Source organism: Aquarana catesbeiana, linkage group LG02 (assembly GCF_042186555.1).
Source record: "Aquarana catesbeiana isolate 2022-GZ linkage group LG02, ASM4218655v1, whole genome shotgun sequence".
NCBI classification, from domain to species: Eukaryota; Metazoa; Chordata; class Amphibia; order Anura; family Ranidae; genus Aquarana; species Aquarana catesbeiana.
In genome coordinates, this window is record NC_133325.1 from 93,512,297 (window position 1) to 93,524,323 (window position 12,027).

At 41.3% G+C, this 12,027-nt stretch overlaps 1 protein-coding gene and 1 pseudogene across 4 annotated transcripts in view; both read right to left on the minus strand.

Moving 5' to 3' along the window:
- Positions 1–3,107: 3,107 nt before the first annotated feature.
- SETDB2 (SET domain bifurcated histone lysine methyltransferase 2) overlaps positions 3,108–12,027 on the minus strand; it is an 86,294-nt gene continuing 77,374 nt past the window's right edge. For 2 of the 4 annotated variants that reach the window (XM_073613219.1, XM_073613220.1), the window contains exon 14: positions 3,108–3,988. In XM_073613219.1, coding sequence (XP_073469320.1) covers positions 3,871–3,988 — 118 coding nt within the window. In that variant the 3' untranslated portion in view covers positions 3,108–3,870. Of the gene's footprint in view, positions 3,989–5,493; positions 5,570–12,027 lie in introns of those variants that run through there. The other 2 variants (XM_073613218.1, XM_073613222.1) reach the window with 2 other exon arrangements.
- LOC141130813 (5S ribosomal RNA) lies at positions 10,720–10,840 on the minus strand (annotated as a pseudogene).

A 12,027-nucleotide genomic window follows, 5' to 3' on the forward strand; every position in this document is an offset into this window, starting at 1 on the left:
TACTGATGTGATTAAGTACAATTTCAGCTCATTCTAATTCCTAGTGTGAACTGGCCCGAAAGGAGAAAAAAAATTAGAAGTGACTTATCTTGGTCTGATTTTTTTTTTACATCTCAAAAACCTGGCATTTTTACAGGGGTGTGTAGACCTTTTATGACCACCCACCATAACCTGTGTCAAGGCACAGACGCCACTAGACCAGTGTTTCTTAACCTTCTTTCAAAAGTCAAGGCACCCTTTAAAATTATAAACAATCTCAAAGCACCCTCTAAAATGATGAACAGTCTCAAGGCACCTCATTCTAAAATGTAAAAAAACTGTTCTAATAGTTTACATAATACATCAACATCCACAAACCTAGGACACCCGGCATTACAGGTGATTTATTCTTCCAAATCCAATACACTTTGGCACACTGGTACCAACTAGTATTCCAATGTTTCTCTTCTTCCTCAGTTTTTCTCCATCACTCACCTTATGTGACCCCAGCACTGACAGAGAGGGGGAGGGGAGGGTCATTAGTTGTCAGGATGCCAGCAGCTAGAAGGTTGTAATGGTGCACAATGAAAACCTGTGGCTTTGTGCAACTATAAGGCAGGCTTCATCCATTTGCTGGCTTGTATTCAATTTTGGGGCAATTTTTAGGCATTTTGCCAAGGCACCCCTGAAAAAACCTCAAGGCACCCTGGTTGATAAAGGCTGCACTAGACCTCCAAAAAGGTAAATGCTGTGGTATCTGGCACCAAGCTGTCATTAACAGATCTTTTAAGTCCTGTAAGTTGTGAGATGGCCCTCCATGGATCGGACTTCTTTTTCCAGCACATCCCCAAATTTTCAATTGGACTGAGATCTGGAGTGTTCCTCAAACCATTTCTGCATTCATAAGACCGGGCCGCCTTCTTCTATTGCTCCTTGGTCAAGTTCCGATGCTCACATACCCATTGTAAGCACTTTTGGCTGTTGATATGGGTCATCAGGGGTACCCTGACTGGTCTGTGGTTATGCAACCCAATATGTATCAAACTGCAATGCACGGTGTGTGCCAACACCTATTGGAACAATAATTAACTCTTTCAGCAATTTAAGCTACAGTAGCTCTTCTATTTGATCAGACTACACGGCCAGCCTTTGTTCCCATGTGTCTCAATGAGCCATGGCGACTGGTTTTCCTTCACTGGACCACTTTTGGTAGGTCCTGACCACTGCAGACCGGGAACATCCCACAAGAGTTCAGATGCCATTGTAATGAGACAATCAATGTTATTCATTTTATCTGTCAGTGGTCATAATGTTTTTGCTGATCGGTACATACACACACACTATAGCTAGGAAGTGCTTAAAAAGTGCTCATTTTTATCTGCCCCTAAAAACAGTACAACCATTTTCTTCCAAAAATCTATTGAATAATTACAGAAATATGGACAATTGCTAAAGATACATGATATACATAAAATTATAAAATATAGGTGGGATATAATTAACTAGCAAGTAAGAGCAAAACGCATTGCTTTAGTTTAAATATAACATATGCAAGGTAAAAATGCTATTTAAAACACATACAGTGGGGACGGGAAATATTCAGACCCCCTTAAAATTTTCACTCTTTGTTCTATTGCAGCCATTTGCTAAAATCATTTAAGTTCATTTTTTTCCCTCAATGTACACACAGCACCCCATATTGACAGAAAAACACAGAATTGTTGACATTTTTGCAGATTTATTAAAAAAGAAAAAAAATGAAATATCACATGGTCCTAAGTATTCAGACCCTTTGCTGTGACACTCATATTTAACTCAGGTGCTGTCCATTTCTTCTGATCATTCTTGAGATGGTTCTACACCTTCATTTGAGTCCAGCTGTGTTTGATTATACTGATTGGACTTGATTAGGAAAGCCACACACCTGTCTATATAAGACCTTACAGCTCACAGTGCATGTCAGAGCAAATGAGAATCATGAGGTCAAAGGAACTGCCTGAAGAGCTCAGAGACAGAATTGTGGCAAGGCACAGATCTGGCCAAGGTTACGAAAAAATTTCTGCTGCACTTAAGGTTCCTAAGAGCACAGTGGCCTCCATAATCCCTAAATGGAAGACGTTTGGGATGACCAGAACCCTTCCTAGAGCTGGCCGTCCGGCCAAACTGAGCTACTGGGGGAGAAGAGCCTTGGTGAGAGAGGTAAAGAAGAACTCAAAGATCACTGTGGCTGAGCTCCAGTCGGGAGATGGGAGAAAGTTGTAGAAAGTCAACCATCACTGCAGCCCTCCACCAGTCGGGGCATTATGGCAGAGTGGCCTGATGGAAGCCTCTCCTCAGTGCAAGACACATGAAAGCCCGCATGGAGTTTGCAAAAAAAACACCTGAAGGACTCCAAAATGGTGAGAAATAAGATTCTCTGGTCTGAGGAGACCAAGATAGAACTTTTTGGCCTTAATTCTAAGCGGTATGTGTGGAGAAAACCAGGCACTGCTCATCACCTGTCCAATACAGTCCAAACAGTGAAGCATGGTGGTGGCAGCATCATGCTGTGTGGGTGTTTTTTAGCTGCAGGGACAGGACGACTGGTTGCAATCGAGGGAAAGATGAATGCGGCCAAGTACAGGGATATCCTGGATGAAAACCTTCTCCAGAGTGCTCAGGACCTCAGACTGGGCCGAAGGTTTACCTACCAACAAGACAATGACCCTAAGCACACAGCTTCAGGAGTGGCTTCACAACTCAGTTACAGTTCTTTAATGGCCCAGCCAGAGCCCTGACTTAAACCCAATTGAGCATCTCTGGAGAGACCTAAAAATGGCTGTCCACCAACGTTTACCATCCAACCTGACAGAACTGGAGAGGATCTGCAAGAAGGAATGGCAGAGGATCCCCAAATCCAGGTGTGAAAAACTTGTTGCATCTTTCCCAAAAAGACTCATGGCTGTATTAGATCAAAAGGGTGCTTCTACTAAATACTGAGCAAAGGGTCTGGATACTTAGCACTGTGTGATATTTCAAATTTTCTGCAAAAATGACAACAATTCTGTGTTTTTCTGTCAATATGGGGTGCTGTCTGTACATTAATGAGGAAACAAAATGAACTTAAATGACTTTAGCAAATGGCTGCAATATAACAAAGAGTGAAAAATTTAAGGGGGTGTGAATACTTTCCGTCCTCACTGTAAGTAGAGTTATTACCTCCTATTATGTATTACTTAGAAGTACATCTTCACTTACATTTTTCTCTTAGGCCTCCCTCATTTACACTTGTAGTTAGGGGGGGGGGCAGTAAAACATGTGTGTGAGGTGTGTTTTTATTATTCCTCAACCGTTCCCCATGAAGTAGCAACTGGGGGTGTACACATGCCATGACGCAGCAAACACTATCGCCTTCCACCCTCCATTGCGTTCTGCAGGCAATGGTGTCTGTTGAATGGGGCCATCCCACAAAAGCGTGCAATGCACACTACTGCAGTAGTGCAGGCTTTTAGAGGTTAAAATAGGTGGTGAGGAGGCAACATAATGCCTGTTAAATGGCCTCTGAAGAGTGCTCCAACATGGATTGTTGTTTGCATCCCTCCTGCAAAGTACCACAAATACCTGTTGATCCAGCCAGTGAAGTCCATCTAATTCAGCTTCCTGTGATGGTGTGGCATATGAAGCTGCACTGCTCCTGAATTCAGGACAGTTGCAACTCTCATGTAGGCTGTGCCTGCTTGCACTACAGTGGGATGAAAAAATGTTGCAGGGTGCATGACTATCAACACCCAGTCCTGCCCACTTTTTTACGGATTTATGGCAGTGTCTGGGAAGAAGGGGCTGGGTATTATGAGAGCATGTGAGACTTTAATGAAGAATGAGCCTTTAGTTGTACTTTTGCATATTTAATAGTCAAATTGTTATATTTTGGCAAGTCTTATGTCCACACAGGCATGGAATCTCCTCCTCAGGAACACTCCCGAGATTGTAGTTGTAATCCCAGGTTAGTTCAGTACCAGCTTTTATGTGGCTGCAAGAAAGAAAGAAAACATCTGCATGTCAACAGGAAAGCATGTATATTAATAGGATAATGGTACAAATATTCACAAAACGTATAACATACAGTTTTACGTGAATGGGAGGCCATACCCCAAAAACCAGAAAGTAAAAGTAACCCGAGATTTTTATTTTGAGTACATCAATGTGGTCATTAGAAAATCAAGGAGGACAGTCTCACTTCTCATTACTGAATTATCCATAATGCTAAGGAGATGGAGAATCAATCCAGAAAGGATGCATAATTGGTGAGCAGGAAAGCAGACCTAGGGCCAAAGTGCACATAGCTCTGCCTTGGATTTTGAAAATACTAGACATCTGGCGATTTGATACCCTAGATTACAACTTTTGATGAAATATTAGTTCATGTCCCACACATGTACATAACAGTGTAAAAATGTAATTATCAACCAGAGCTAAATAAATGTAACCCCTTGTCTACCAAAGTACAATTATAGCGTAAACATCCTGGAATGCAAATGATTAAAACAAGCTCAAGATTTTTACAGCCGACGCTCTGGCGCTTCCTTATTACTTTTATGGGGCTCTAAAAAGGTGGCTTGTTAACCCAATTAACAGCAATGAAGTTAAATGGTAAAAAGTGGCAAAAAAAATTCAAAATATAATAAATTATATTATAATAAATATTAATATTTTTTTTTTTGGAGTGACCCCACCTTTTTCCTGCAAAACAGCAACAATTCTTCTAGGTACACACAGTTTTTGAAGGAACTCGGCAGGTAGGTTGTTTCAGACATCTTGAAGAACTAATCACAGATCTTCTGTGAATATAGGCTGCCTCAAATCCTTCTGTAATTCAGGTAATGTTAAGATCAGGGCTCTGTGAGGGCCAAACCATCACTTCCAGGACTCCTTGTTCTTCTTTACGCTGAAGATCGTTCTTTTTATCATTTACATTATTTATTAAAGTGGTTGTAAAGGCATAAGGTTTTTTTTTAGAATAGAATGTATGAAGGTAAAAAACCTGTGTGCGCCGGTTCACCCAACCCCCTCCCCCCCAATACTCACCTGAGCCCCCTCTCGATCCAGCGATGTCCACGAGAGCCTTGCCTCTCTGGGGACTCACACTCCTGATTGGCTTTTGTCAATCTCAGCCAATGAGACAATTAAAAGATGAAGGGGGGCCGAGACGCAGCTCCATGTGTGAATGGACACACAGAGCCACGGCTCGGGAGCGCGCCTGTTTCTGTGCCCCCACAGCAAGCTGCTTGCTGTGGGGGAAGGAGGGAGGAGCCAGGGGCGCGGGCACCGAGAAGAGGAAGATCCATGCTGCTCTGTGCAAAATCACTGCACAGAGTATGCAAGTATAACTTGTTTGTTTTTTAAAAATCGAAGGCTTTAATATCACTAAGTACAAACGCGATATATATAGCTCATAGTTCAAAATCCGAGCAGACATTAACGTAGGATAGAAAACAACAATAAGCTTAAATAAGGAGCATGAACCTCCAATAAGAAAAACACCGACATGGATCTCCGGTTCTATCGATGTAAAGTAAATGGTCACATCTCAACATAGGAAGTGTGCTGACATCTAAGGATCAAAAGAGAACTCAATTAAACACAATGAGCAAATCTTAACAGCTGGAATACAAGGTATCCCCTGATTTAAAAGAGGGAACCCAGATTAGAAAGAACAGCAGAAAGGAGAGGGGAAAGGAAGGAGTAACGCAGCATTCCTGAGCTTTAACAGTGACCCAAGGACTGAGATGTAAACCAAGTCAGAGTGGGTCCATTCAAGGGGGATCTTTTTTAAGATACCACAACTCCAATATTTGGTTATGGGTCTTTAATTTATCATAAAGCCTAGGCGTCAATTTTTCCATAAGTTCTACATCTTTAATTTTAGCATACAAGGCGGCTGAGGCTGAGTCGTTTTTTTTCCAGATGAGTGCTACGAGTGTAAGCACATGGCGTAGCAGCTATATTTCTCAGCATTGAGGACACCATTGATCCTGACCAAATCTCCAACTCCATTTGCAGAAATGCAGCCCCAAACTTGCAAGGAACCTCTACAATGCTTCACTGTTGCCTGCAGACACTTATTAATGTACTGCACTTCAGCCAACAAACTGCCTTCCTGCTACAGCCAAATATTTCAAATTCTGTCTCATCAGTTCAGAGCACCTGCAGCCATTTTTCTGCACCCCAGTTCCTATGTTTTTATGCATAGAACGTGGAAACAGAGCTAAGCGACTAAACGGTCTGCAAGCAACAGTGAAGCATGGTGGAGGTTCCTTGCAAATTTATGGTGGAATTTCTGCAAATGGAGTTGAAATTTGGTCAGGGTCAATGGAGTCCTCAATGCTGAGAAATACAGGCAGATATTTATCCATTATGCCATACCATAAATTGCGTGCGTTTGGCCCCAAATTTATTCTGCAGCAGGGCAATGACCCCAAACATACAGCCAATGACAATAAAGTGGCTGTAAACCTCAGACATGAAATATGAACAAACCACATTCCTTGTCTCAACTAAAAGCACTAAGTGTCATTTCTGTCTGCTGTTTCGTTCCTCTGCTATCAGCATGAATCACTTCTGACAAGTTTTCCTGACACCAAGAGAAAAAAAAAAGATGACAGGAGAAGAAGCTCCAACTGACTGACAGCCTCAGCTCTGATCCTGTGTGAGGGAGAGGTGTCCCTTTCCTCCAATCAGCTCTCCTCACTGAGCTCTGTAAAGTGTAACTTCAGCTCCCCCTTTTCTTCTGAAATCTCAGACAAACTTATAAATTTAGCACTTTAAACAGCTGTAGAGATGAGAAGAAAGAAAAAAAAAAAAAAAAACAGGTACAAATTAGTTGGAAGAATTTGTGTTATCTCTGTGTATCACCTGAGGGCAGTCACTTCAATGGGTATATGTAAGGGTTTACAACTGCTTTAAGAACTACCTTCAGTGTAAAGAACAACAAGAACTCCTGAAAGTGATGGTTTGGCCACCACAGAGCCCTGATCTTAACATCAAGTCGGTCTGGGATTACAAAAAGAGACAGAAGGTTTTGAGGCAGCCTACATCCACAGAAGATCTATGGTTAGTTCTCCAAGATGTTTGAAACAACTTACCTGATGAAAAAGTAAGTAAGTGTACCTAGAAGAACTGATGCTGTGTTGAAGGCAAAGGGTGGTCACACCAAGTATTGATTTAATTTCTCTTCTGTTCATTAACTTTCCATTTCGTTAATTGATAAAAACTATTAACACTTTTATTTCTTAAAGCATTCTTAATTTACAGCATTTAAGGCATCCCCCCATCACCCCATACGCATCCCACGTGCAGCGTGGGATGCACATATGTTTGTACACGTAAATTGTACCACACAGGAGGTATCACCACGAACGGCAACGTTAGAGCAATAATTATAGGTCCATAATTCAGAGTTAACTCTAAACTCAAACTGTAAGGCTTTTTAAAGCATCGTCTATGGAGAGTTTTTGGTACCATAATTTTTCTTGTTTTCATAGGTGCATGTAATATATAAGGCATGGCATGTTTGATATCCATTTACTTGATGCAACCTCATCTTTTAGATTCTACAAAAAAACTATTTTTATGTATTTTATACACAAAAAATCAAATCTGTGTTTGCTAAATAATTGTGCAAATATCATGATATGTATATGCATAGTGTATATATACACACATAACAACCTTTATAAATCTTTTTATTAAATTTCTTAATAAACAAACAAAACACAACAAGGCATCATATACATTGAACCTAAAATATAATAATACGGTTTCAAAATCCATATATATATATATATATATATATATATATATATATATATATATATATATATATATATATATATATATATATATTTTTTTTTTTTTTTTTTTTTTACAAAATTTCTCTTTTCCTTTCCTCCCTTTTTTTTCTCTCTCTCCCTTCCCTTCTATATATTTTATCAAAACTTAAATCAAAACCATCCCATTTATGCAAACCAAGCCAGAAAAGAAAAGAAAAACGGGAAAAGAAAATAAACATTAATTACTTTTATCCCCAGTGACCCCAAGCATTCCTTATATGGGAACACCCATAATTATAATTAATGACCCCCATGGGCATTAGATGCTGTATACAGTTTGTCCAGCCACTTTGCCCACACTTTATCGTACTTACTAGGACAACCAATATTCACGTAAGTATCTCTATACAATGGGAGAATATTATTTATCAATTGTTTCTAGAGCATAGGAGGGCAAGGTTTCTTCCTATGCACCGCAATAGCTTTTCTTGCGTAGAATAATGTTATATTAGCAAACACTCGCTCAATACACTGTAGGAAGAATAGCCTCTACCAGACCCAGTAAGCAAACAGACATTAAAACCGGTAAAGGAGCAGAAGTGATAGAGTTCAATAGATCCACCACTTCCACCCAAAAAAAATAGGATTTTTATAACAGCTTACCTGTAAAATCCTTTTCTTTTTAAGTACATCACGGGACACAGAGCAGCCATAGTAATTACTATGTGGGTTATAATCCACCTTCATGTGCTGGACACTGGCACACCCCAAACAGGAAATTGCCTCCCTATATAACCCCTCCCACTACTGGGAGTATCTCAGTTTTGTAGCAAAGCAATGCATGTGTATACTAGAAAGAGGGGCGGGACTTCTGTGTCCCGTGATGTACTTCAAAAGAAAAGGATTTTACAGGTAAGCTGTTAAAAAATCCTATTCTCTTTAATCGTACATCACGGGACACAAAGCCATAGTAATTACTATGTGGGATGTCCCAGAGCAATACCAACCTAGGGGAGGGAGAAACAACCAAAGTAGGGCACCATGAGATCAGAGGATTTATACTGCTGCCTGCAGTACACTGCACCCAAAGGCGACATCCTCATGTCTTTTTACATCCACAAGATAGAATCTGGTAAATGTATGGATTGAAGACCAAGTTGTGGCCTTGCAGAATTGAGTCATGGAGGCTTGGTGATGCACTGCCCAGGAAGCAATAACAGCCCTAGAGGAGTGCGCTTCGATTTGAGAGGGTAGAACTACCTCTTTAAACCATAAGCTTGAACAATTACTTGTCAAATCCATTTAGAAATAGTAGATTTCAATGCTGCCTGTCCTCTTTTAGGACCTTCAGGCAACACGAACAAAACATCCGTTTTCCAAATCTGAGCAGTCGCTTTTAAGTAGACTGACTGCTCTCACCACATCAAGAGAATGTAGTGATTTTTCTTCCATAGAACAGGGTTCTGGAAAAATGAAGGTAGAACAATATCCTGATTTAGATAAAAACCTGATATTACCTTCGGTAAAAGGTTAGGATGAGGATGCAATACTACCTTATCCTTGTGAACAATAAAAATATGGCTCTTTACAAGAAAGAGCAGCCAACTCTGATACCCTTCTTGCAATAGATATGGTTACCAGAAAAAATAGTTCCTTGCCAAAAAAGGACCAAGGGAATGTGTCATATCAGCCCAAAAAAAAGGCTGTTTTGCAATGCCGACAAAACTAAATTCAAGTCCCAAGGGTTCAGGGGTTACCTAACCAGAGATTAAGCCTCGTTACTCCCTGAATAAAGTTACGAACCAAAGAATGCGAAGCAAGCGGTCATTGAAATAATACCAATAAGGCTGAGACCTGTCCTTAGAAGGCACTTAAGGCCAGCCTTATTTCTCACTCCATCTGCAGAAAGTCAAGGATTCTACCTTTGACCTATTTCCTGGGGTGCAACTCCTGGTTTCCTAGACTCCATACTATATAAATTATGGAGGCCAGCTCCTATACATTAACCAGGGTAGAAACTACTGAACCTGACAGCCCACGCTTCTTTAGAGTGTGGACCTCAATAGCCAGACCGTTAAATTTAGCGTTTGTAAAGTAGGATGGAACACCGGACCTTGCGAGAGAAGGTCTGGCCGTGATGGTAGGTTCCATGGGTCCCCTACTGCCATCTTTACGATCTCTGCATACCAAAATTTCCTGGACCTTGGTGGGGGCCACAAGAATCAACGACTTCCCTTCCTTCTTGATCCTGCGAAGAAGTCGTGGACGCAGGCAGAATAGGAGGGAATGCATAAATCAGTGAGAACTGATTCCACGGGAATAGCAAGGCATCTGTTCCGCATGCTAGTGGATCCTTTGTTCTTGACACAAAGTTGTCGATTTCTTTGTTGAACCTGGATGCAAACAGATAGAGCTATGTCTGGGATCCCCCATTTTTGACATATTGACAGGAGAATATCGGGATAAAAGAACCATTCTCTCGGAAACAACTGCTGGAGACTCAAATAGTCCGCCTGCCAATTTTCTATTCCTAGAATGAAGGCTGCCGATAGGCAAAGTACATTGTTTTCTGCCCAAGATAGGATATGATTCATCTTTCTCTGGGCCGCACAACTTCTTGTGCCCCCTTGGTAATTAATATAGGCCATTGCTGTGGCATTTTCGGATTGAATCCTGGCAGGACAATACCGTAATCTGAACGTTCAGGCCTTCAGGACCAAGAGCACTGCCTGAATTTCTAAAATGTTAATGGGCAAGGCTATTTCTGATCTGGGCCACTTCTCTTGGACAGTTGCCTCTTCCAGGACTGTTCCCCAACCTAAACAAAAAAAGGTTGGCATATGTTGTAACCACTTCCCAGGTAAATGAAGAAAGGATTTTCCCCTTAGTAGATTTTTGGATATTAACCATAAACTGAGGCTCAGGCGCACCCAGCCTACAGCACCTGGTATTTCCAGGTGGTCTCTCATCCGGGTACTAACCAGGCCCCCGACCCTGCTTAGCCTCCAAGATCAGAAGAGATTGGGCGCTATCAGGGTGATGTGGCTGTAGGCTTTGGAGTCAGACACATTGGGAATGTTGAGCTTGAACCCTTTGTTCCAAGCCGATAGGATACTGTTTTGCAGCAGTCTCCAATGAAACTGAGCATAAGGAACAGCCTCGAATGAAGCCACCATCTTTCCCAAAAACCTCATGCAAAGTTGAATAGAAGAAATTCATCTTGCTTCGACCATCTAAATCAGTTCCTTTATGGCGCTGATCTTTGCCTGGGGTAAGAATACCCTTTTCTGGGTGTACCTATGATCGGACCCAAGTATTTTAGCCTTCTTTATGGTTTTAAAGAAGATTTCTCCTAGGTTGAGAATCCGACCTAGATATTCCAGGTAGTTGAATGTGGTGACCATACTTTGGCCTAAGCGGGCTACCTACTGGTCTATCAAGAACAGATCGACTAGGTAAACCATAATCGTTATACCTTGGGCCCTTAATCTGGCTAGAAGAGGGGTCAGAAACTTTGTAAACACTCAAGGTGCAGTAGCTGGACCAGAAAGCAGAGCTACACACTGAAAATGAAGATTTTCCACCTTGAAAAGTAGATATTACTAGTGAGCGAAGAAATAGGCATATGGAGGTATGTATCTTTGATGTTGATTGACGCCAGAAGTTCTCCTCCTTGTAGGATGGAAAGAACTGATTTGGATTGACTTCATACGAAAAAAGAGTGGGTATATTCAGGAATTGAATTTAGATTTTTGAGATCCAGAAAGTCCATTCGGATTTGGCACCGTGAAAAAAAAAAAAAAAAGAGGTTCGAATCAAACCCCAACCTCTGTTCTTACATGGGGACCCCCATGATCACTTTTTTTCTGGATCCTTAGAAACGTTTGAACTGAGAAAACGAGGAGATGGGAACTCTTGGAACTCCAGTTTGTACCCTGGAGCTATTGAGGAAGTCCCCCATTCGTCTCGACACTCTTCCTGCCAGATCCTTGAGAACTGCAGAAGAATTCCCCCTATTCGATTGAACCTGACGGTGGAAGCCGCCGTGACTGCCTGGAGGCTGATGCCTCTGGCACAGGAGAAGGAGCTTTAAAACGAAAATACATTTACTCCTTTTCTTAAATGGCAAAAAGGGGTGCTTTCCACTAGAATTTATTTGTATGTATTATCCAAAACATCCCCAAATAGCTGTTTCACCGCAAAAAGGAAGACTAGCTAGGAGCTTCTTACAAGGCGCTTA